Here is a 27,083-nt window from a genome sequence, read left to right as displayed (position 1 = left end):
AATTAATTAAGGGACTGCTGACCCAAAGAATTTTCCACAGTTTATTGTGATCCACACAGTCAAAGGCTTTGGCACAGTCAATAAAGCAGAAATAGATGTTTTTCTGGAACTCTCTTGCTTTTTCGATGACCCAGAGGATGTTGGCAATTTGATCTCTGGTTCCTTTGCCTTTTCTAAAACCAGCTTGAACATCTGGAAGTACACGGCTGATATATTGCTGAAACCTGGCTTGGAGAATTTTGAGCATTTCTTTACTAGCGTGTGAGATGAGTGCAATTGTGCGGTAGTTTGAGCATTCTTGGCATTGCCTTTCTTTGGGATTGGAATGAAAACTGATCTTTTCCAGTTCTGTGGCCACTGCTGAGTTTTCCAAATTTGCTGTGGAAAATTCTGAAAGAGATGGGAATACCAGACCACTTGAACTGCCTCTTGAGAAACCTATATGCAGGTCAGGAAGCAACAGTTTGAACTGGACATTAAACAACAAACTGGTTCCAAATAGGAAAAGGAGTACATCAAGGCTGTGTGGGTCACTAAGAGTTGTACACGACTGAGCAACTTCCCTTTCAATTTTCACTTTCATCCATTGGAGAAGGAAATGGCAACCCACTCCAGTGTTCTTGCCTGGAGAATCCCAGGGACAGGGGACCCTGTTGGGCTACCGTCTATGGGGTCACACAGAGTTGGACATGACTGAAGTGACTTAGCAGCAGCAGCAGAGTACATCATGAGAAACGCTGGGCTAGAAGAAGCACAAGCTGGAATCAAGATTGCTAGGAGAAATATCAATAACCTCAGATATGCAGATGTCACCACTCTTATGGCAGAAGGTGAAGTGGAACTAAAAAGCCTCTTGATGAAAGTAAAAGAGGAGAGTGAAAAAGTTGGCTTAAAGCTCAACATTCAGAAAACTAAGACCATGGCATCTGGTCCCATCACTTCATGGGAAATAGATGGGGAAACAGTGGAAACAGTGGCAGACTTTATTTTTGGGGGCGCCAAAATCACTGCAGATGGTGACTGCAGCCATGAAATTAAAAGATGCTTACTCCTTGGAAGGAAAGTTATGACCAACCTAGATAGCATATTTGAAAGCAGAGACATTACTTTGCCAACAAAGGTCCGTCTAGTCAAGGCTATGGTTTTTCCTGTGGTCATGTATGGATGTGAGAGTTGGACTGTGAAGAAAGCTGAGTGCCGAAGAGTTGATGCTTTTGAAGTGTGGTGTTGGAGAAGACTCTTGAGAATCCCTTGGACTGCAGGGAGATCCAACCAGTCCATTCTAAAGGAGATCAGTTGTGGGTGTTCACTGGAAGGAATGATGCTAAAGCTGAAACTCCAGTACTTTGGCCACCTCATGCAAAGAGTTGACTCATTGGAAAAGACTCTGATGCTAGGAGGGATGGGGGCAGGAAGAGAAGGGGACGACAGAGGATGAGATGGCTGGATGGCATCACTGACTCAATGGACGTGAGTTTGAGTGAGCTCTGGGAGTTGGTGATGGACAGGGAGGCCTGGCATGCTGCAATTCATGGGGTCGCAATGAGTTGGACATGACTGAGCAACTGAACTGAAGTAAACTGACCCAAAGAAAGGCAATGCCAAAGAATGCTCGAACTACTGCACAATTGCACTCATCTCACACGCTAGTAAAGTAATGCCCGAAATTCTCCAAGCCAGGCTTCAGCAATACGTGAACCATGAACTTCCAGATGTTCAAGCTGGTTTTAGAAAAGGCAAAGGAACCAGAGACCAAATTGCCAGCATCCGTTGGATTATTGAAAAAGCATGAGAGTTCCAGAAAAACCTCTATTTCTGCTTTATTGACTAGGCCAAAGCCTTTGACTGTGTGGTCACAATAAACTGTGGAAAGTTCTTAAAGAGATGGGAATGCCAGACTATCTGACCTGTGTGCAGGTCAGGAAGCAACAGTTAGAACTGGACATGGAACAGACTGGTTCCAAATAGGAAAAGGAGTACATCAAGGCTGTATATTGCCACCCTGTTTATTTTACTTATATGCAGAGTATATCATGAGAAACGCTCTGCTGGAAGAAGCACAAGCTGGAATCAAGATTGCCAGGAGAAATATCAATAACCTCAGATATGCAGATGACACCACCCTTATGGCAGAAAATGAAGAACTAAAGAGCCTCTTGATGAACGTGAAAGTAGAGAGTGAAAAAGTTGGCTTAAAGCTCAACATTCAGAAAACGAAGATCATGGCATCTGGTCCCATCACTTCATGGGAAATAGATGGGGAAACAGTGGAAACAGTGGCAGACTTTATTTTTGGGGGCTCCAAAATTACTGCAGGTGGTGATTGCAGCCATGAAATTAAAAGACGCTTACTCTTTGGAAGGAAAGTTATGACAGCATATTAAAAAGCAGAGACATTACTTTGTCAACAAAGGTCTGTCTAGTCAAGGCTATGGTTTTTCCAGTGGTCATATATGGATGTGAGAGTTGGACTATAAAGAAAGCTGAGTGCCAAAGAATAAATCCTTTTGAACTGTGGTGTTGGAGAAGACTCTTGAGAGTCCCTTGGACTGCAAGGAGATCCAACCAGTCCATCTTAAAGGAGATGAGTCCTGGGTGTTCATTGGAAGGACTGATGTTGAAGCTGAAACTCCAATACTTTGGCCACCTGATACAAAGAACTGACTCATTTGAAAAGACCCTGATGCTGGGAAAGACTGAGGGCAGGAAGAGAAGGGGATGACAGAGGATGAGATGGTTGGATGGCATCACCGACTAAATGGGCATGAGTTTGGGTGAACTCCAGGAGCTGGTGATGGACAGAGAGGCCTGGCATGCTGTGGTTCATGGGGTCTCATGGAGTCAGACACGACTGAACAACTGAACTGAACTGATCCTAAGAACTATGCAATCAACAGGGAATGAGGGAAGAATTGCAAATCTGAATGTCAAGTTAAACATGGAACATGGATTAAATATGGAACATGGAAAACCGATTTCACTGCAACTCTATCAATGTGCAACCTAAGCAGCACAGAATTGGGGGTTAGAACATGCTCCTTTTGCCCCTTAGTAGTCAGTTGACCCTGAATGCATATTTTAACCTATCTGAATTTTCTTCCAAATTTTGAAAATCAGAGTAAAATAATGACACCTACTAAGCAGTGCTGATAGGTAGATCTGATAAGAACTTTACACTGATCTCCATCTTGGGAGCAAATCAGTGTCCTATCTATGCTACCCCTTTATTCTGATTCATTTCACAATGAATACACCAGGCACGGACGACAATGAAGTGCTGAGGATACAACAGCAAAACAAAAAAGAACGTTCCTGATGTCAAACAACTTTGACTCTAGAAGAGGAAGATAAACAAGTGAAATCAATGCTCAGGATAAATTCATGTAGTGGTAAGTACCCAAGGCATTAAATTAGGGTCTTGTGCCAGAAAGTAACTAGAGAAAGTGGGGGTAAATGTAATGTTTCAGATGGAATTGTAGGCATTATACTTTATTCTTTAGCCAGCACACTGTACCATACTAGATAGAAACCCATGGATTTCTTTTTTTTTTCGTCTAGATCCTACTTTAATTTTTTCCAGTTTTATTGAGATATGCTTGACATGTAACATGTTTTAGTTTAAGGTATATAGGATAATGATTTAATACATGTATATATTGAAAAATAAGTACCACAATAAGTGTAGTTTATATCTGTGACTTCACCATACTGTACACTGTGTGCTTGCTTGTAGTGTCCAACTCTTTGCAACCCCATGGACTGCGGCCCACTAGGCTCCTCTGCTATGGAATTCTCCAGTCAAGAACACCGGAGTGGGTTGCCATTTCCTGCTCCAGGGGACCTTCCCTACCTAGGGGTTGAAGCTGTGCCTCTTGCACCTGCTGCATTGGCGGGCGGATTCTTTACTCCTGTGGCCCCTGGGAAGTCCATGTTGTGCACTGTTGTTGCTCAGTCACTAAATCGTGTCCGGCTCTTTGCAGCCTCACGGACTGCAACATACCATGCTCTTCTGTCTTCCACTATCTCCTGGAATTTGCTCAAATTCATGTCCACTGAATTGATGCTAACCATCTCATCCTCTGCTGTACATTACATCCCTAGAAACTTATAACTGGAAATTTGCACCCTTTGACCACCTAAACCCCTTTCCTACACCCAGACCTCCTACTTCTGGAAAATGTCAATCTTTTTTGTTTTTATGACTTCATTTTTTCTTGACAACACATAGCATAATGCACTTAAGGGTCCATCTATCTTGTCACAAATGGCAAGATTTCCTTCTTCTTATGACTGATTTTTTAAAAATTAAATTTGTTTATTTACATAAAATCACATTTTCTTTATCTGTATACCGATCCAATGACACTTAGGTTGTTTCTAAGACTTGGCTATTGTAAGCAGTGCTGATTATAATAGTGCTTCAGTGAACAAGGGGGTGCACATATCTGTTCAAGATAATGATTTAATTTCTTTTAGATGGGTACCAAGTGGAATTATTGGACCATGTGGTACTTCTATTTTTAATTTTTGCAGCTCTTCATACTGTTTCCTATACTGGCTGCAATAATTTACATTCCCACCAAAAATCCACAAGGGTTCTCTTTTCTCCGCATACTTACCAGCACTTGTTTTCTCTTGTCTTTTTGATGATAGCCATTTTAATCAGATGATAACTCATGGTTTGATACGCTGATGATTAGTGATGTTGGGCACATTTTCATATAGCTGTTGGCCATCTGTATGTCTCCTTTGGAAAAATGTCTATTTAGATCCTCTGCTAAATTTTTAATCATTTGTTTCACTGTGGTTGTTGTTGTTGTTTTTTTTTTTTTTTTGCTATTGAATTACATGGATTCTTTATAAATTTTGGTCACTAAACCCTCAGCAGATGTATGATTCACAAATAATGGGTTGTCTAAAACGTCCAGGATTTTCTGTAATATCTTATGGAAAAACCCAAATAAGTTTTTTGGCCAATCCAACATTTTATCCCATTTCATAGCCTGCTTTTTCATTTTGTTGATGATTTCCTTTGCTGTGTGGAAGCCTTAGAGTTTAACAGACATTTAGCTGTTTCCATTTTGTTATTACTATTTCATAGTACCTCAACATTAGGAAAGTTTATATAAATTTCCATTAGGTAACTTTCTAGGAGAAAAAGTGCTGAATCAAAAATAATATACAAATTGATAAACAATTGATAAACTGTGATAAATCTTATCATATTTTGCCAAAACCAGTAGAAAATTTGAATTCTTCCCCATGCTTTGGTTAACCCTGAAAATTTTAATCTTTTTAATTTGACAGCTTCATCCTGGAGTCAAGTGGGGCTTAGGAAGCATTACTACAAAGTTAGTGGAGGTGATGGAATTCCAGCTGAGCTATTTCAAATCCTAAAAGATGCTGCTGCTAACGTGCTGCACTCAACATGTCAGCAGATTTGGAAAACTCAGCAGTGGCCACCGGTATGGAAAAGGTCAGTTTTCATTTCAATCCCAAAGAAGAGCAATGACATAGAATGTTCGAACCACATACAATTACATTCATTTCACGTGCTACCAAGGTTATGCTCAAAATCCTTCAAGCTAGCCTTCAGCAGTACATGAACCAAGAACATTGAAATGTACATTCTAGGTTTCAAATAGGCAGGGGAACCAGAGATCAAAATGCCAACATTTGTTGGGTCATGGAGAAAGCAAGGGAATTCCAGAAAAACATCTACTTCTGCTTCATTGACTATGCAAAAGCCTTTGACTCTGGATCACAACAAACTGTGGCAAATTCTTAGAGATCAGATCACTTCACCTGTCTCTGGAGAAACCTGTATGTGGGCCAAGAAGCAACATGGAACCAGACAATGAAGAACAGACTGCTTCAAAATTGGGAAAGGAGTATGACAAGGCTGTATATTGTCACCCTGCTTGTTTAACTTCTATGCAAAGTACATCATTTGAAATGCCAGGCTGGATGAATCACAAGCTAGAATAAAGATTGCCAGGAATTATCAACAACTTCAGATATGCAGATGATGTCACTCTAATGGCAGAAAGTGAAGAGGAACTAAAGAGATTCTTGATGAGAGTGAAAGAGGACAGTAAAAAAAGCTGTCTTAAAACTCAACATTCAAAAAGTAATATCATGGCATCTGGTCCTATCACTTCATGGCAATAGAAGGGAAAATAGTGGAAGCAATTAGAGATTTTATTTTCTTGGGTTCCAAAATCACTGTGGATGGTGACTGCAGCCATGAAATTAAAAGACACTTGCTCCTTGGAAGGAAAGCTATGACAAACCTACACAGTGTATTAAAAAGCAGATATCACTTTGCCAACAAAAGTCCATATAGTCAAAGTTATGGTTTTTCCAGTAGTCATGTACGGATATGAGAGCTGGACCATAAAGGTTGAACACTGATGCTTTTGAATTGTGGTGCTGGAGAAGAATCTTGAGAGTTCCTTGAACTCCAAGGAGATCAAACCAGTCAATCCTAGAGGAAATCAACCCTGAATATTTACTGGAAGGACTGATGCTGAAGTTGAAGCTCCAGTACTTTGACCACTTGATGCGAAGACCTGATTCATTGGAAAGACCCTGATGCTGGGAAATATTGAAGGCAAAAGGAGTAAAGGGTGGAACAGGATGAGATGTTTAAATAACATTACCTACTCAATGGACATGAATTTGAGCAAACTCTGTGAGATAGTGGAGGACAGAGGAGCCTGGTGTGCTGCAGTTCATGGGGTCACAACGTGTTGAACACAACTTAGTGACTGAACAACAACAATATCAATTAATTTGCATTTCTTTACAAACTGGGATTGAACAGCACTTTCTATTATTATTGGTTATTATATCATGTTATTTTGTTTTTAATACTTTTTCCAACTTCTATATTGAGTTACCCTCTTTTCCTTTTCTGATTTTGTAAAAAGTAGTTCATAAAATAAAGCTTTTGACCCATTGTCAGATACATATGTATGTTGAAAAACATTTTTTCCTGAATTTCTGCTTACCTTTTAATTTTGTATACCACTTTGTAGGTGAAAGTGGGTTTACATTGTGTCATAATATACTTGAACATTTTTGTTATGTTTTCTGGCTTTGGTGTCAAGTTTAGAAAAAGCTGTTTTCCCCATTATTCTATAAACCCACTCCTGCATTTTCTTCTGTTACTTTTTTTGGTTGTATATTTTATATTTAAATTTCCAAGTTGCAGTATTCATTTTGGCATAAGGTATGCAATAAATATCCAGTTTTATTTTATATTTATGAATAGCATTTCAGTTGACTCAGTACCACTTATTTAATAATCCATTGTTTGGTACTAACTTGAAATCCCATCTTATCACATTCAAAATATATATTTGTAAAGGTATTTATTTCTTCCTGCCTAGTTTTATGATAATTCCATACTGTTTTAATGATTGAAATGTGATATTTTCAGAAATATTTTCATTAACTACTAAAAACTCTTATAAACATTTGAAATAACCTGTTAACTTTTCAAATTAATACACATTTAAGAATTAAAACATTGGGAGGCTTAAAATATGTATACTGAAAAGCATAGATGGTTCAGAAACATACATATCAATTTACCAAATGATAATAGTGTTATCAGAAGTCAGGACAAACAGCATAGTTTTCAACAAATTATTCTAAGATCATTGGCTTTACAACTGGAAAAAAAAGGAAGTTTGATTCCTACTTCATTCCATATACAAAAACAAACTGCAAGTATATTAGCAATTTATAAATTCTCATAAACATAGACATCTTGGATAAATATAATTAAATGTTATCTTTAGGAGGAAGGCAATCATCATGAAACAAAATCCATAAACTATGAAGAAAATTAACATAGTTCAGTTCAGTTCACTCAGTAGTGTCCAACTCTTTGCAACCCCATGGACTGCAGCATGCCAGGCCTCTCATCCATCAACAACTCCCAGAGTCCACTCAAACTCATGCCCATTGAATCAGTGATGCCATCCAACCATCTCATCCTCTGTCATCCCCTTCTCCTCCTGCCCTCAATCTTTCCCAGCATCAGGGTCTTTGCAAATGAGTCAGCTCTTTGCATTAGGTGGCCAAAGTATTGGAGTTTCAGCTTCAACATCAGTCCTTCCAATGAATATCCAGGACTGATCTCCTTTAGAATGGACTGGTTGGATCTCCCTGCAGTCCAAGGGACTCTCAAGAGTCTTCTCCAACATCACAGTTCAAAAGCATCAATTCTTCGGTGTTCAGCTTTCTTTATAGCCCAACTCTCACTCCATACATGACTACTGGAAAAACCATAGCCTTGACTAGACAGACCTTTGTTGGCAATGTCTCTGCTTTTTAATGTGTTGTCTAGGTTGTTCATAACTTTTCTTCCAAGGAGCCAGGATCTTTTAATTTCATGGCTGCAGTCACCATCTGTAGTGATTTTAGAGCCCAAAAATAAAGTATGTCACTGTTTTCATTGTTTCCCCATCTATTTGCCATGAAGTGATGGGACCAGATGCCATGATCTTAGTTTTCTGAATGTTGAGCTTTAAGCCAACTTTTTCACTCTGCTCTTTCACTTTCAAGAGGCTCTTTAGTTCTTCTTCACTTTCTGCCATAAGGGTGGTGTCATCTGGGTATCTAAGGTTATTGATATTTCTCCCGGCAATCTTGATTTCAGCTTGTGCTTCATCCAGCCCAGTGTTTCTCATGATGTACTCTGCATAGAAGTTAAATAAGCAGGGTAACAACATACAGCCTTGACATACTCCTTTCCGATTTGGAACCAGTCTGTTGTTCCATGTCCAGTTCTAAGTGTTGCTTCCTGATCTGCATATAGGTTTCTCAAGAGGAAGGTCAGAGAGTCTGATATTCCCATCTCTTTCAGAATTTTCCACAGTTTGTTGTGATCCACACAGTCAATAAAGCAGAAGTACATTTTTCTGGAACTCTTTTGCTTTTTCAATAATCCAACGGATGTTGGAAATTTGATCTCTTGTTCCTCTGCCTTTTCTAAATCCAGCTTGAACATCTGGAAGTTCATGGTTCATGTACTGTTGAAGCCTGGTTGTCTTGGAGAATTTTGAGCATTACTTTACTAGCATGTGAGATGAGTGCAATTGTGTGGTAGTTTGAACATTCTTTGGCATTGCCTTTCTTTGGGATTGAAATGAAAACTGACCTTTTCGAGTCTTGTGGCCACTGCTGAGTTTTCCTGATTTACTGGCATATTGAGTGCAGCACTTTCACAGCATCATCTTCCAGGATTTGACATAGCTCAAATGGAATTTCATAATCTTTCAGAATTTGAAATAGCTCAACTGGAATCTCATCACCTCCACTAGCTTTGTTTTAGTGATGCTTCCTAAGGCCCACTTGACTTCACATTCCAGGATGTCTGGCTCTAGGTGAGTGATCACACCGTCATGATTATCTGGATCATGAAAATCTTTTTTGTACAGTTCTTCTGTGTATTCTTGCCACCTCTTCTTAATATCTTCTGCTTCTGTTAGGTCCATATCATTTCTGTCCTTTATTGTACCCATCTTTGCATGAAATGTTCCCTTGGTATCTCTAAGTTTCTTGAAGAGATTCTAGTCTTTCCCATTCTATTGTTTTCCTCTTTCTTTGCATTGATCACTGAGGAAGGCTTTCTTATCTCTCCTTTCTATTCTTTCGAACTCTGCATTCAAGTGGATATATCTTTCCTTTTCTCCTTTGCCTTTCACTTCTCTTGTTTTCTCAGGTATTTGTAAGGCCTTGTCAGACAACCATTTTGCCTTTTTACATTTCTTTTTCTTGAGGATGGTTTTGATCACTGCCTCTTGTACAATGTTCATATGTACCTCCGTCCATAGTTCTTCAGGCACTCTATCAGATCTAATCCCTTGAATCTATTTGTCACTTTCACTGTATAATTATAAGGGATTTGATTTAAATCATACCTGAATGGTCTAGTGGTTTCCCCTACTTTCTTCAATTTAATCCTAAATTTGGCAATAAGGAGAAAATCTAGAAACTATGAAGAAAATTAACAAAATCAATTCTTAAAATTATAAATACAGATTTTTAATGGCTCCATTATATTTTATTAAATACAATGGCCACAATTTATTACCATCCACATATTATTAGATATCTGTAGAGTTTCCAATATATTGTTATTACAAATAATACTTTAAAGAACATATCAGTGTTACTCTAGGATTGTCTCTGAATGATCTTTAATATACTTAAATTTATGGTATCCCACTTTTGTTGAAAATAAGTGGGTCATTGGCTTAAGTCCAGGAAACACTGTTACAGAAGCCCTTTTAAAGATAGCCTATTTTAAAGAACTAGTGATTTAGAGATCTGTGTGATCTTTTTACCACCTGGTGCTTTCTTTGTCCTTCATAGTGTGAAGGTTTTGTTGGCAATGTCTAGGATTTTTTGAGTTACTGAGGCTAAGAATTACCACCCTGTCTGAGAATTTAGTTGTCTCTAATAGGCAATGAGGACCTTTGTAGACATCAACTTACATATTGTAAACTCAACCTGACATGATTAATCATGTCACTCAACCTCACCCAAATTTCTGGTTTCTCTTAATTGCCCATAATAATTCTACCCTGTATTTTGTTAACACTTTCCTAACCTTATTTTTTTAGTCTGTTTTATATCTTGGAATAATAAGCTCTACAGTTATAGTTGGGTGACATGGGAACACAAGAGAAATATTCTGAGCCTTGTTTTTGCTGTTTCTGGTGGTAGAGAGAGCAGTTGTTTCTTTGTTTTTTTTTTTTTTTACCCTTTCATTACCAACTTTTATAGAAACTGAATTGGTTATGAAGAACCAGGAGATCGAATAAAAACTCAGGTATTACTAGAAAAGAAAAGGACCAATGAGAAAGGAGAATTTTTTTTTCTAAAAATGTGGGTTTGTTTTGTTTTTTATAAAGAAGAAATAGAAAACTTACTTTCAGAACTGCAGATGGTGACTGCAGCCATGAAATTAAAAGATGCTTACTTGGAAGGAAAGTTATGACCAACCTTGATAGCATATTGAAAAGCAGAGACATTACTTTGCCAACAAAGTTCTATCTAGTCAAGGCTATGGTTTTTCCAATGGTCATGTATGGATGTGAGAGTTGGACTGTGAAGAAAGCTGAGCACCAAAGAATTGATGCTTTTGAACGGTGGTTTTGGAGAAGACTCTTGAGAATCCCTTGGACTGCAAGGAGATCCAACCAGACCATTCTGAAGGAGATCAGCCCTGGGATTTCTTTGGAAGGAATGATGCTAAAGCTGAAACTCCAGTACTTTGGCCACCTCATGCGAAGAGTTGACTCGTTGGAAAAGACCCTGATGCTGGGAGGGATTGGGGGCAGGAGGAGAAGAGGATGACAGAGGATGAGATGGCTGGATGGCCTCACTGACTCGATGAACGTGAGTCTGAGTGAACTCCGTTGGTGATAGACAGGGAGGCCTGGCGTGCTATGATTCATGGGGTTGCAGTGTCGGACATGACTGAGCGACTGAACTGACTGACTTTCAGAAATGAAAACTTTTGTTATGATTAACATTAGAAAGGAATTTTATGGAAGATTCTTTCTTGTTTGTTTCAGCTTCAGGGTCATTGTCAGCAGCAGGTTAGTTATCTTGAAAAGTCCACCTGCCACTCATTGAAGACATTCAAGGTGTGCCCCTCACTTTGAAAGGTGGAATGGCTTATCCATAGACACTGTGACAAAAACAATTCTAACTACTGTGCCATCTAGCTTTTTAGCAGCTACTCAGATCTCAGCCTTCCAATAGCTCATTTCACACAGCATTTTAAAATATGACTTCTCATAAAGCTCACTGGTCCAATTTATCCATCACAATTATATTTTTTACTAACCAGGTCTTCATGTATTTTAATAAAATTCTGCAGAACGACGACATCTTGTCTAAATCAAATAATATGAAATATCCCACCTATTTATAAACTGTCTCTGGGTAAAAGAAGACGGAAGCCCTATTTTATGAATTTCAGTCCTCTTATGAAGTCTTAAGTAGGACTAATGCAAAAATGACTTCCACATTCCAGCTTAGACAATAAAATCAGCAAGGTGGCCATACTCACTCATTGGGGGTGCCCTTCTGGCCACAAAAGTAGCCCTGGCTGTCTGTAGGATAGGCCACTCTTCTGGGGTCACCATTGACCCAGGCTGTAGGAACAAGAAAAGACAAAACAATCAGCAACAGCTGGCTAAAAGCAGTCTGATTTGAGAAATTAGAATGCACCACTGCAACACACTAACCTCTCCCCTCAGTCACAAAAGATTATTGATTTTCTTCAAAGAGTAATTTCTTAATGAAAAGCAAAATAAAATACGGATGAGTCAGTCAGAAAGCACATTTATTATTCTCTCAGGATTCATCTGGGTTGTAGCCAAAGCATGAGGTAACACACTTAGAAAATGACATTTATTAAAATGTGAATTAGAGGGCACACTACAAATGCTTGGCTGGCAAGAAGTCACTTTTGCTAGGACTCAAAATGAAATGATTTCATATCAGAGCTAATAAATCTACAGTAAATATTATGATGTAATTCTTTTAGGTTATACATAAGTGAAGCCCATTTCAAAATTTCCAGAAATGAAACTATAATGCCCAATTCAAATTGGCTAGTTCTTTATGATCTGTTATGACACTATAAAGGCAAACAGTAGCAACTTTTGAAGTAACACACAATAAAAATTCAGTATACATTTTGTCTAATAATCTCAAACTGCCTATAAATATCCAGTGTTTTCAAACTTCATGAAATTGAAGACTTGATTCTGTTTTCTTTGAAGATGCTAGGTAGGGTCATATAAATTCATCATCCTTATTTTCTAAGAATTATACACTTGCCAGCTGTATTAGAGAACCACACAAAGTAATATATGGTAGCTAATTGGGAGATACTCTAATTCTAACTGAATGCTTGTAATTTCTCTAATTCGATTAATGCAATTCTATGTGGCAACCTGAAAATGAAAGTGTTAGTCGTTCAGTCATGTACAACTCTGTGTGACCCCCACGGACTGTAGTCCATCAGGCTCCTCTGTCATGGAATTCTCCAAGGAAAAAATATTGGAGCGGGTAGCCATTCCATTCTCTAGGAGATCTTCCAACCCAGGGATCAAACCCAGGTTTCCCATAATGCAGGCAGGTTCTTTACCATCTGAGCCACTTTCTATCTCCCTAGGAACTTTCCTGGGTTGGGAAGATCCCCTGGAGAAGGCAATGGCTACCCACTCCAGTATTCTTGCCTAGAGAATCCCAGGGACAGAGGAGCCTGGCGGGCTACAGTCCATGAGGTCGCAAAGAGTCAGACACGACTGAGCAACCAACACTTTCACGTGGCACGAAAGTTTGTGGGAGGATGAAACCATGTACATGTATGGCTGAGTTTCTTTGCTGTTCACCTGAAACTATCGCAACATTTTTATCAGTTATACTCCCAATATAAAATAAAAAGTTAAAAAATTCCAGTTCCTAAAAATTTGGAAGATGCATTGGTCACCGAACGTTTGCCTCTGCATATGGAAAACCTATCTCTTTGTCCTTTGCTTCTTTTAACATTTGCCCAGCTATCTCCTTACCCACATTGAAGGATTTGACAGTTCATGTTACAATTCAATCACTCATATATACATGGCCTGTGTGACTTGGAAAGATAAAAATAAATCAATTCTGAATGAGAATTTTAATATGGAAAAGAAATTTTTCTCAATTTTTATCATCCATCCAAGCCTTTCCTTTTAGTATCCAAGCACCCAGAAAAGTCTCCATTATCTAATTCTTTCTCCAGTGTCATAGAGACTAAATCAGTTTCATCTTCTAAATACCTTCTTATAAAATCTGACTCATTCAGGCACTCCTCTCCCATCTTCATTTCCCAGAATAAAGAAAGTAGATTATAAGTAAGGCATTTAAATGACAACTAAGTGTTCAATGTACAATGTCTCTAGACACTGTTTTATTAAATTCTGTTTTTATAACTTAGTTTGTCAGATACCTAAGAGATCTAATTTTACAAACTCTATTTTCTGTAATATATTTCTTTAAACTTTATCCCCAAATGTTTGAGTCCTTTTTTATACACTTAATTCAAAATGGGCACCTAAAGAACCATTTCATCCTCTGTTGTCCCCTTCTCCTCCTGCCTTCAAACTTTCCCAGCATCAGGGTCTTTTCCAATGAATCAGTTCTTCGCCTCAGGATGAGATAGTTGGATGGCATCACTGACTCAATGGACAAGAATTTGAGCAAGCTCTGGGAGTTGGTGATGGACAGGAAAGCCTGGCACACTGAATTCCATGGGGTCTTAAAGAGTCAGACACGATGGAGCGACTGAACTGAACTGAAAGGAGCATTTGGATTGCAACATTTGCTGCTTAATATTTTTACGACCCTGAAAAAGTCACTGAAATGTTTTAGTCTTGGCTTTCTCATTTGTTACTAAAAATGGTTACAGTAAGACCCGATCCCAAAGAATGTTGAGAATATGAAAGAAGATAAAGTGGAATGCCTAATGTGGTACTAGGCATACAACACGGACCTAATAATGCAAGTTCCTGTCTTACTTGGATTTCATGGAAACCAAACACTGATGCAGGTAGCTAATTTGCAAAGTGATTTTAGTTGAGTGAAAGTGAAGAGAGTGAGACAGGGAAGGGAACAAAGTCAATAAATGGCATGTTAATGAGTGGGATAATGTCGTGAGTGAGGTGACTCCGTGCTGCTGGGAACCTTCTCGGGAACCATACAGAAGAACGTCAGCCCATGCCGCCATGTCGGTGGGCATGAGGAAACTATCCGCCATAGTGGCAAGCAACCTTAGACGGACTGAGGGGTTGAGGGGTTGTGGTAACACCTGCAGTAGTTGTTGTTTTTTGTCATCCTCAGTCATCCGATTAAAGAAATTACTAAATGATCTCTGTATGTCCTGTTCAGTTAAGTTCAGTTCAGTCGCTCAGTCGTGTCTGACTCTTTGCAACCCCATGAATCGCAGCACACCAGGCCTCTCTGTCCATCACCAACTCCCGGAGTTCACTCAGACTCACGTCCATCGAGTCAGTGATGCCATCCAGCCATCTCATCCTCTGTTGTCCCCTTCTCCTCCTGCCCCCAATCCCTCCCAGCATCAGAGTCTTTTCCAATGAGTCAACTCTTCGCATGAGGTGGCCAAAGTACTGGAGTTTCAGCTTTAGCATCATTCCTTTCAAAGAAATCCCAGGGCTGATCTCCTTCAGAATGGTCTGGTTGGATCTCCTTGCAGTCCAAGGGACTCTCAAGAGTCTTCTCCAACACCACAGTTCAAAAGCATCAATTCTTCGGCGCTCAGCCTTCTTCATAGTCCAACTCTCACATCCATACATGACCACAGGACACACCATAGCCTTGACTAGATGGATCTTTGTTGGCAAAGTAATGTCTCTGCTTTTCAATATGCTATCTAGGTTGGACATAATTTTCCTTCCAAGGAGTAAGCGTCTTTCAATTTCATGGCTGCAGTCATGAAAATGCAGTCACCATCTGCAGTGATTTTGGAGCCCAGAAAAATAAAGTCTGACACTGTTTCCACTGTTTCCCCATCTATTTCCCATGAAGTGATGGGGCCGGATGCCATGATCTTCGTTTTCTGAATGTTGAGCTTTAAGCCAACTTTTTCACTCTCCTCTTTCACTTTCATCAAGAGGCTTTTTAGTTCCTCTTCACTTTCTGCCATAAGGGTGGTGTCATCTCCATATCTGAGGTTATTGATATTTCTCCCGGCAATCTTGATTCCAGCTTGTGTTTCTTCCAGTCCAGCATTTCTCATGATGTACTCTGCATATAAGTTAAATAAGTATGGTGACAATATACAGCCTTGACATACTCATTTTCCTATTTGGAACCAGTCTGTTGTTCCATGTCCAGTTCTAACTGTTGCTTCCTGACCTACATACAGATTTCTCAAGAGGCAGGTCAGGTGGTCCTGTACTAGAAGTCAATACCAGTTTAGTTTATGTCAGAGTTCTCAACAAACACATGAAAATGAGAGAATAAGGTCTATAGAAGACTTGGAGACGAGGTGAGACCTGGGAAAGACTGGAAAATGACTAGGATTTGAGAAGGAATTGGGAAGGTGCCCAGGAGTGGGGAAGGAATTATAGATTGATGAAACAGTGTCATAATAAGAGGCTTCAATTTATTAAATGCTTACATATATCAAGTATTATGCTAAATGTATTACATCCATTTCTCATTTGAGTCTCACCATAGCCTGTGAAGTGGACATTATTTTCCCTTCAATTATTTGCAGCTCAGAGTTTTATTTACTCTTAAGATCACTCAGGTTTTAAGCAGCATAAACAGGGCTTGAACTTAGGAGTGTTGCTCTCTAGGGCTCACGCTTTAAACATTAGATTATAGTCACTACACTGCTGCCTACTAAAGGGTAGATTAGGAGAGAGCTTGTTAACAGTGGGAAACAACAAGATATCAGCATAATGAGGATCAGCAGTATGTTAGACACATATGGTAGGAAAGGAGATAACACAGGTAATTTTGGAGCCTCTGCCATCTGTACAAAAGAGCTTTGTACTTGGTAGGAGAAAGCATCTGGCTGACAGGGATCTGATGCCCAGGGACGATGGAGGAAAAGATGAAGATGGAAGTGTCAAGGGAAGAGTTTTCCTTGATTTTGTAGTTTTGAATTACTAAGTGGCTGCTACACCTCTCCATGCAGCCTCTAGCACAGAAGTGTTGCTGTAGATGCTCTGTTTTTGAGCTAGAACATCGAGACTTTGAGCTGAAAGTTGCAAGGGTCAGTTCAAACAAGTCACCTCAATCAAGGATATCTAGTTCTCTCTCTCTCTCTTTAAGTCTTTATGAATTTACTACAATATTTCGTGTTTTATGCTTTGGTGTTTTGGCTGTGAAGCATGCAGGATCTTAGCTTGCTGACCAGGGGTTGAACCTGCAGCCCCTGCATTGGAAGGCAAAGTCTTATCCATTGGATTACAAGGAAAGTCCCTCTAGTTCTCTTGGTCTTCTTCATTAAGTCCACATCTCTCCACACTTCCACTGGAGGAATATGGTGGGGGAAAAAAAAGAGGCGGGAAAAGGAAATATGCAGTAGCAGTTATTCTGTCCCTTAGTAAAGCAAGGGGCTTCTCACATTTTACTCCCTTTCTTGGAATTTCTCTATTCATGGAAATTCTAGAACTGTGCTGTCCAATATGAATAGCTACTAACCACATGTCTACTTCACACACAAATGTGGCTTATCTGAAGCGAGCCATACTATAACTGTGAAATATATTTCAGGTTTTAAAGACAGTATGAACAACAACAAAAAAGAATGTAACTATCTCATTAATACTATTTATTTTGATTATATTTGAAATTATAATATTTGGTTATGGTTAATTTTTAAAGGTATATTATTATAACCAATTTCATCTATTTCTTTTTACTCCCATAAATGTAGCTACTAGGAAATTTAACATTACATATATGACTCGCTTGAGTTTCTCCAGGATAGATCTGTTTTAGAATATTTCCCCACAAACATCAGGGCTTCTCATATAAGGTAATTAATAATGCCATAGCATCATGGCTATGTGAGTCCTTCTCAATCCCATCATACTCAGCACATCCTTTTTATAACAAATACTTGACAATGTTCCTTTTATAAAAATCTTGAAATAATATTTATAAAACATAACTTATCTACCACAAATTCTTTTAAAAACAATAACGTGTACTAACTGTAATGTAAATGATAAATTAAAAATTAATTTAAAATTAAACAGTATGCATATAAATATGCAAATGCTCACATGTAACTAAACTAGAAGACACAATGGAATAGTCAGATGCTTGTACGTATAGATAGAATCATTGAATATAACGGTTATAATTGCAGGAGGATTCAAGCAATTGTGTAGGAGATTCAAATACTACAAGTGGTGTTATTAGTCATATGATTTTCCTAAATGAACAAATTTTATTAAATTGCAACAAAAAATATAATCTTTCTTCAAATTCTCTTGCTGCTACTGCTGCTAAGTCACTTCAGTAGTGTCCGACTCTGTGCGACCCCATAGATGGCAGCCCACCAGGCTCCTCTGTCCCTGGGATTCTCCAGGCAAGAATACTGGAGTGGGTTGCCATTTCCTTCTCCAATGCATGAAAGTGAAAAGTGAAAATGAAGTCGCTCAGTCGTCCCCGACTCTTAGCGACACCAAGGACTGCAGCCTACCAGGCTCTTCTGTCCATGGGATTTTCCAGGCAAGAGTACTGGAGTGGGGTGCCATTGCCTTCTCCGTCAAATTCTCTTGGTAGATATTAAAATCACACAAAAATAAAAATGTGTGATTTTAAAACAGAAGTTCTAGATCCAAGTATTTAAAAGCAAATTGTCACCTACATAAGTGGGACATGGGAAAGTTGGCAGGAAGTGCAGAATTGTCCTATATATTTCCAGGCTTCTATCTTCCCTGGCTCCCACCCACCCAACCATCCTCTCATTGCTGCTGCTGCTAAGTCACTTTAGTTGTGTTCAACTCTATGCAACCCCATAGATGGCAGCCCACCAGGCTCCCCTGTCTCTGAGATTCTCCAGGCAAGAACACTGGAGTGAGTTGCCATTTCCTTCTCCAATGCAGGAAAGTGAAAAATGAAAGTGAAGTCGCTCGTGTCTGACTCTTTGTGACCCCATGGACTGTAGCCTACCAGGCTCCTCCATCCATGGGATTTTCCAGGCACGAGTACTGGAGTGGGGTGCCATTGCCTTCTCTGCACTCTCTCATTAAAAGATAGTAATACTTCCAAAACATTGTAACAATCAAAAACCAATTTTCCCAAAGACCTCCTATGCAGTGGTATTGCTCCAGTTGAGAATCACTGATTTAGATGTTCACTCACATTCTGAAAAATCTAAAATATATGTATAAATTTCACAGTATTTTCTCCCAGATTTTGGGGGGATATGCTCTCATGGAGTTATTATAATTTAATCCCATGTACTTGTAAAAAATTCACTTATTTTTTTATAGTCCACATATAAGAGATACAGTATTTATCTTTCTCTGTCTGATCTATTCAACTAAACATAATTCCCTCCAAGTTCATCCTTGGTGCTGCAAATGGTGAAATTTTTACTCTATTTTATGGCTGAGTACTATTCCAGTGTATGTATTTGTGTATGCACACACAAACACACACACACAGACACCACATCTTCTTTGTCCAGTCATCTATTGTTGGGCATTTAGGTTACTTCCATTATCTTGGCAATTTATAAATAATGCTGCTATGAAGACTGCAGTACACATGTCTTTTCAAATTAGTGTTTTGTTTCTTTGAAGTGGGATTTCAGGGTCATATGGTAGTTGTATCTTTTGTTCTTTTGAGAAACCTCTGTTCTGTTTTCCATAGTGGTTGCACCAATTTAAAATTCCACTAACAGTGTACAAGGGTACCCTTTTCTCTGAATCCTCACCATTTGTTATTTGTGTTCTTTTTTGAAAATATTTGTTCTTAAAGGTATGAGGTGATACCTAGTTGTAGTTTTAATTTGCAATTCTCTGATGATTAACAATGTTGATCATCTTTTCAAGTGCCCGTTGGCCATCAGTGTGTATTCTTTAAAAAATGTATATTTTAAAATTTGTATAGAAGGAGAAAATACTTCAAATAGCCAACGCAATCTTGAGAAAGAATAACAGAGCTGAAGGAACCATGCTTCGTAAGTTCAGACTATACAACAAAGCTACAGTAATCAAAACACTGTGGTATTGGTTTAAAAATAAAAAGACACATAGAACAATGGAGCAGAATAGAAAGTCCAGAGACAAACACACATTTATACCCAATGTACAGGAAAGGAGGCAAAAATACATAATGGAGAAAAGACAATTTCTTCAGTAGGTGGTATTGGGAAAACTGGAGACCTAGATGCAAAAGAATGAAATCAGAACATCCTCTAACACAATATACAAAAATAATCTTAAAATGGATTAAAGACCTATATGTAAGATTAGTTCAGTTCAGTTCAGTCACTCAGTTGTGTTCGACTCCTAGTGACCCCATGGACTGTAGCACGCCAGGCCTCCCTGTGCATCACCAACTCCCAGAGTTTACTCAAACTCACACCCATTGAGTTGGTGATGCCATCCAAACATCTCATCCTCTGTAGTCCCCTTCTTCTCCTGCCTTCAATCTTTCCAAGCATCCAGATCTTTTCAAACGAGTCACTTCTTCACATCAGGTGGCCAAAGTATTAGAGTTTCAGCTTCAACATCAGTCCTTTCAATAAACACTCAGGACTGATCTCCATTAGGATGGACTGGTTGGATCTCCTTGCAGTCCAAGGGACTCTCAAGAGTCTTCTCCAACACCACAGTTCAAAAGCATCAATTCTTCTGTGCTCAGCTTTCTTTATAGTCCAACTATCACATCCATACATGACTACTGAAAAGATCATAGCCTTGACTAGATGGACCTTTGTTGGCAAAGTAATGTCTCTGCTTTTTAATATGTTGTCTATGTTAGTCATAACTTTTTTTCCAAGGAGCAAACGTCTTTGAATTTCATGACTGCAGTCACCATCTGCAGTGATTTTGGAGCCCCCCAAAATAAAGTCTGCCACTGTTTCCATTTTTTCCCAGTTATTTGCTATGAAGTGATGGGACAGGATGCCATGATCTTTTGAGTTTTAAGCCAACTTTTCCCACTCTCCTCTTTCACTTTCATCAAGAGGCTCTTTAGTTCTTCTTCACTTTCTGCCAAAGGGTGGTGTCATCTGCATATCTGAGTTTATTGCTATTTCTCCCGGCAATCTTGATACCAGCTTGTGCTTCATCCAGCCCAGCGTCTCTCATGAGGTATTCTGCATAGAACTTAAATAAGCAGGGTGACAATATACAGCCTGATGTACTCCTTTCCTGATTTGGAACGAGTCTATTGTTCCATATCCAGTTCTAACTGTTGCTTCCTGACATGCATACAGGTTTCTTAGGAGGCAGGTCAGGTGTTCTGGTATCCCCATCTCTTTAAGAATTTTCCATGGTTTGTTGTGATCCACAGAGTCTAAGGCTTTGGCATAGTCAATAAAGCAGAAGTACATGTTTTTCTGGGACTCTCGCTTTTTTGATGATCCAACAGATGTTGGCAATTTGATCTCTGGTTCCTATACCTTTTTAAATCCAGCTTGAACATCTGGAAGTTCATGGTTCACATACTGTTGAAGCCTGGCTTGGAGAATTTTGATCATTTCTTTGCTAGTGTGTGGGATGAGTGCAATTGTGCAGTAGTTTCAGCATTCTTTGGCATTGCCTTTCTTTGGGATTGAAATGAAAACTGACCTTTTCCAGTCTTGTGGCCACCGCTGAGTTTTCCAAATTTGCTGGCATATAAGGCCCAAGTCCAGTTAGTCAACTCTTTTCCATTTGGCTTCTCTCTCTGGATTTGGGGAACTCCTTCCTCCTTTGCCCTTTCAGGTCTAGAGGTAACAACGATTCTATTGTAGCTAGCCTCTGGGTTCTGAACCAGCTCTTCTTTTCCTTAACTCTGCTCATACCTTTGTAAAAAGTTCTTTATTGAACTCGCTGCAATTATCTCATGTGAGTATAACATCTATTTGCTGCTAGGCTTCTTCTATATTCTAGAAAACAGCAGCCCAACCTTGAAAGATATTGCTTCTAGGTGGTGTATTAACTGGGTCTTTCATAGGGTATTTTGTTCCATAAGGCTGGCTATTCTGGTTGATTGAGTTGAGTGTTGGTCATCCACTCCTGACAAATTTGTCACATTAGCATTGCTCTGATCCAGGTCAGTGTAAATAAAAATCTATGTTATCCAAAATCCACATACAGTCTTCATTCCTGTTGTCATGATTACTTTTTCACAAAAATCATTGAACAAGTACTTTTCTATCTGGTTATTGAAAACTATCTCTATAGAGGGGTCTAAGCAGCCACATGAGACCTAAGTATCTTCATATTCTGAGTGTATTTGGAGGTCAGTACTTCTAATATTTCTTAAGCTTTCCTGCCATTGGTTGTCCAATATTTTTTCTTTTCCAGTTTGTGATAATGTGGTCAAACCACTGGTCTCTGTCTATGAATAGATAAGCAATTCAGTTCATGTCTTCTTTCAGTCAAAGTAGATAATCAGAAAAATGCCTCCTGATCAGTGCCAACAGATCCTCCATAACTATCTATAAATATGTTGATTTTTTTCTTTAGTTAAATAATCACAGGGACCTTTCCATGAGCCATGGGTTTGTGTTGAAGCTATGCCTCAGGAGTCAACACACTATTATATTGAGCAATTTTCTTATGTAACTTCCTTGTGCCTTCATGACCTTCTCCAGCTGGAGTGCAATATTGGGCACAGCCAACTTTAGGCTTGATGGATCAGATAACATTCAGTTCCCTGATGGGTTCTCATGTCATTAGGTGATTATTCAAGGTTCAGAAGCTACCTCTCAAAAGAATAACAGTTATTTGCTAAAAGGATATGAATTTTCTCCAAAGTCATAGGAACCTCTGTGATCCTCTAATAGGCATTTGCCACAGTTGACATATAACATCCTGCTCTCTGATGGATATTTTAAGTACCATTGAGTCCACTCTGCCATACAGACCTAGTGGCAGACCTGCTAGTACAGTAACCTGGATTATCTGAAAAGCACTTTATTTCTTGGGGCAGCCATTAAATGCTGTGTCTCTTTTTTTAATAACAGACAGTGCAAGGTACAGCAGCTTATCTTTTACTTTGGAGGAGATATCACTACCCGACCCTCAAATCTTCATTGAAGGACTCCTGTACTTTCATGAGATTTATCTCCCTTCCATTAGCACACATTATGTCTTTGTAAGACATCTGGATTGCATGCCATCCAGTACTCTCCAGATCTTATGAGCATGATGCCATCAGTGTAAGGGATTTGTGTGGTATCCTGTGAAGTAAGATATTATTCAAACCCTGCAGACTGAACTGTGACAAAGAGCTAGGGGGCCATATAACTTTGCAGGGAGACAGTGAGGATGCAGCACTATCCCTACCAGGTGAAGGCAAATGCTCCCGGTGTTTTATACTTACTGGGAAAGCTTTTGTGAAAGCTTTTGTTATCAATAGACCAGTTGCTGCATCCAAGCTGACAGAAGCTGCTTTGATTTATTCTAGTAGAGAGATGATAACTTTAACAGTAGCTAAAATTAAGGCCATGACTTGGTTAAGCTTAAGCAAATCCATTATCGTTCTTCAGAAACCAGCTTCCCTCTTCACTGGCCAAACAGGGTGATATATAGTTTCCTTAGGGAGAATGTGCTAATTATTCATTAGTGTTATACTAAGTATGAATGTGTTCATCTCTATATTTTCAGAGTCTTTGCGTGCCTATCACATAGTAAGGCCAAATGAATGAATGAATGATAGTTAATAGAAATTTGATGACTGACAATTCAGTATAGATGAATGAATGGGAGTTTGACTGTATTCTAGACTGTTACTTTAAGATAAAGCTTTCCGTGTTAACTTTTATAATATTGCTTCTGTTTTATGTTTTGGTTTTCTGGGCATGAGACATGTGGGGTCCTAGGTCCCCGGCCAGGGATCAAACCTGCACCCTCTACACTGCAAGGTGAAGTCGTAATCCCTGGATCACCAGGAAAATCCCTCTGTTAACTTTTTAAAATAATAAGGTAAATAGGTATCAGATACTGTATGATTGGTTAGATAGGCCCTAAGGAATATTGTAAATCAAGTTGCAGGCTCCACGTATTAAATCATATAGTGAAGCAACAAAAAATAATTAAATCCAAGCTGTTGTAGCTATGAGTTTAAAACATGACAAAACAAATCAAATCGAAACTAAAATTTAAGTATCGTGAATATTTAGGTGGAAGGAGAGAAAGATTTAACTGCTTCCTTTAAGTATATAAAAGATTTTAAAAGCTATATGGGAGTTAATTATCTATTGTTGCATAGGAAATTACTCCCAAACTTGGCAAGGTAAAATAAACATTCTTTAAATTAAAAAAATTTTTTTTAATTTTATTTAGTTTAGGCTGTGCTAGATCTTTGTTGCTGCATGAGCTTTCTCTACTTACAGCAAGCAGGGGCAACTTTCAAGTAGTGGTGTGCAGGCTGCTCATTGGGGTGGCTTCTCCTGTTGCAGAGCACAGGCTCTACAGCACAGGCTCAGTAGTTGGGTGCATGGAGCTTAGTTGCCCTGTGGCATGTGGAATCTTCCCAGACCAGGGATTCAAACCTATGTTCACTGCATTGGCAAGCAGATGGTTAACCACTCAGTCACCAGAAAATCCCTCAAATAAACATTTCTTATCTCACAGTTTCTGTGGTCAGAAATTGGGAATAGCTTAAAGTTGGGGAGCTCTGGCTCTGAGTTCTTCATGAATTAGCAGTCAAGATGTAAGCCAAAGTCACAATCAGCTGAAGTCTTGACTGTGGTCAGGGATTAGCCTTCTAGATGGTTCCCTTGCATGGATGTTAGCAGGAAGCTTCAGTTCTCACTGACTGATGACAGTAATGTGGGCTGTATCTGTAGGACTGTCTGAGTGTCCTCATGTCATGTCATATGGCTTCCCATAGAGCTACTGATCTAAAGGGAGAGAGGAAGAGCAAAGAGAAAGCTGCATGCCTTTTATGACCTATTCTTGGAAGTCACCAAATGTATTCTGTCACATTCTATTCACTAGAATCAGTCATTAAGTCTAGTTCACACTCAAGGGATAGGACATTAAGCACCACTATCTGAAAGAAAAATGTCAAATAATTTATAGACATATTTGAAACCCACTGTACATGGTGATCTGCAGCCATGAAATTAAAAGACGCTTGCTCCTTGGAAGAAAAGCTATGACCAACCGCAACAGCATAATAAAAAGCAGAGACATTACTTTGCTGACAAAGGTCCATCTAGTCAAAGCTATGGTTTTTCCAGTGGTCATGTATGGATGTGAGAGGTGGACTATAAAGAAAGCTGAGCACCGAAGAATTGATGCTTTTGAACTGTGGTGTTGGAGAAGACTCTTGAGAGTCCCTTGGATTGCAAGGAGATCAAACTAGTCAATCCTAAAGAAAATCAACCTAGCATATTCATTGGAAGGACTGATGCTGAAGCTGTAACTCCAATACTTTGGTGACCTGATGCAAAGAACTGACTCATTTGAAAAGACCCTGATGCTAGAAAAGATAGAAGGCAGGAGGAGAAGAGAACAACAGAGGATGAGATGGTTGGATGGCATCACCGACTCAATGCACATGAATTTGAGCAAACTTTGGGAGTTGGTGATGGACAGGGAAGCCTGGTGTGCTGCAGTCCATGGGGTCACAAAGATTTGGACATGACTGAGAAACTGAACTGAACTGAACTGATACATGGTGATCAGCTGAATAAAAGGAAATGAATGGGGTATATGTATACATACAGCTGACTGACTTTGCTGTACGGCAGAAAACTAACACAGCATTGTAAAACAACTGCTGCTGCTGCTAAGTTGCTTCAGTCATGTCTGACTCTGTGTGACCCCATAGGGGTCTGAGCCCACCAGGCTCCCTCATCCCTGGGATTCTCCAGGCAAGAACACTGGAGTGGGTTGCCATTTCCTTCTCCAATGCATGAAAGTGAAAAGTGAATGTGAAGTTGCTCAGTAGTGTCCGACTCTTTGTGACCCCACAGACTGTAGCCTCCCAGGCTTCTCCATCCATGGGATTTTTCAGGCAAGAGTACTGGAGTGCGTTGCCATTTCTTTCTCCTTGTAAAACAACTATTTGCCTATAAAATTAAATTTAAAAGAGAAAATGAGCTGTGTTGCATGTGGGATCTTAGTTCCCTAATCAGGGATCAAACCTGCATCCCCTGCACTGGAAGTGAAGAATCTTAGCCACTGGACCACCAGAGAAGTCCGTTCAATCTACTGTTGATACCCACCCCCTGCCCATGGCAAACCAAGTGGGAGCCAATGGACAAGAGAGCCTGTTGATGCCATGATAAATGCCAACTTCTCATGGGACAGAGCAGGGTGAAGAGGTGGATAGAGAAGAAATCCAAGGGGAACAGGAAAAATGCCCTGTCCATATTCTGAACAAATGACCAACCTACTCACGGGGGAAACTTTAGATATATTCAGCAAGACATTCAGGACTCCATTAAAAACAACAAAAAAACTACCAGAGATATAATGTTTTCAGACTCTTTTGTCAGAATTTACTGCCACGTAGGACAGCAAAAGAAAAGAACAGAAAGACACATATTCTAAATTTCAGAGTCTCTAAAATGGAAGGGATGAGAGAAAGAAAGAAGTAAAAGATGGGGAAAAGCATATATTTAAAGCATGTTTGTAACTAATAATAATATATAGAATTGAAGGAAAATAGAAAAACCACCAAATAACCAAGAGATAAAATTAGACTTTTCACAGCATCTTTTTCTTTTTTTAAATATTTATTTGTTTTTGGCTATTCAGGGTCTTCACTGCTGCATGAGGGCTTTCTCTGGTCTTACAGAGTGAGGGCTACTCTCTAGATGCAGTGTGCAGGCTTCTCACTGTCGTGGTGCCCGGGCTCTAGGGCACTCAGGCTTCAGTAGTGGTGGCTCATGGGCTCTAGAGCACAGGCTCAATAGTTGTGGCACATGGGCTTAGCTGCTCCATGGTATGTGGGATCCTCTAGGATCAGGGATCAAATCCGTGTGTCCTGCATGAGCAGGAGGATTCTTTACCACCGAGCCACCAAGGAAGCCCCTTTTTGTTGTTTTTCCGTATTAGCAGGTCTGACTCTGTGCTTGCTATTAATATATTAATATGCTTCTCTTTCTAGTTAAATAGATGTTAGTCTACTACTATTACAAGGTTTTGATCCACACTAAAGTGGTTGGAACGGAGAAGGCAATGGCAACCCATTCTAGTACTCTTACCTGGAAAATCCCATGGACGGAGGAGCCTGGTAGGCTGCAGTTAGTGGGGTTGCTGAGAGTCGGACACGACTGAGCGACTTCACTTTCACTTTTCACTTTCATGCATTGGAGAAGGAAATGGCAACCCACTCTAGTATTCTTG

The 27,083-nt window shown here is 39.4% G+C and overlaps 1 protein-coding gene across 4 annotated transcripts in view; it reads right to left on the bottom strand.

The window, feature by feature from the left end:
- SLC44A5 (solute carrier family 44 member 5) overlaps nucleotides 1-27,083 on the bottom strand; it is a 427,045-nt gene that overhangs the window by 69,235 nt on the left and 330,727 nt on the right. For all 4 annotated transcript variants that reach the window (XM_059884629.1, XM_024989419.2, NM_001281916.1 and 1 more), the window contains 1 exon segment: nucleotides 12,098-12,182. In XM_059884629.1, coding sequence (XP_059740612.1) covers nucleotides 12,098-12,182 — 85 coding nt within the window.

Source organism: Bos taurus, chromosome 3 (genome assembly GCF_002263795.3).
Source record: "Bos taurus isolate L1 Dominette 01449 registration number 42190680 breed Hereford chromosome 3, ARS-UCD2.0, whole genome shotgun sequence".
NCBI lineage: Eukaryota > Metazoa > Chordata > Mammalia > Artiodactyla > Bovidae > Bos > Bos taurus.
Note: the sequence above shows the minus strand (reverse complement) of the source record. Positions and strands in the feature narration are given on the sequence as shown.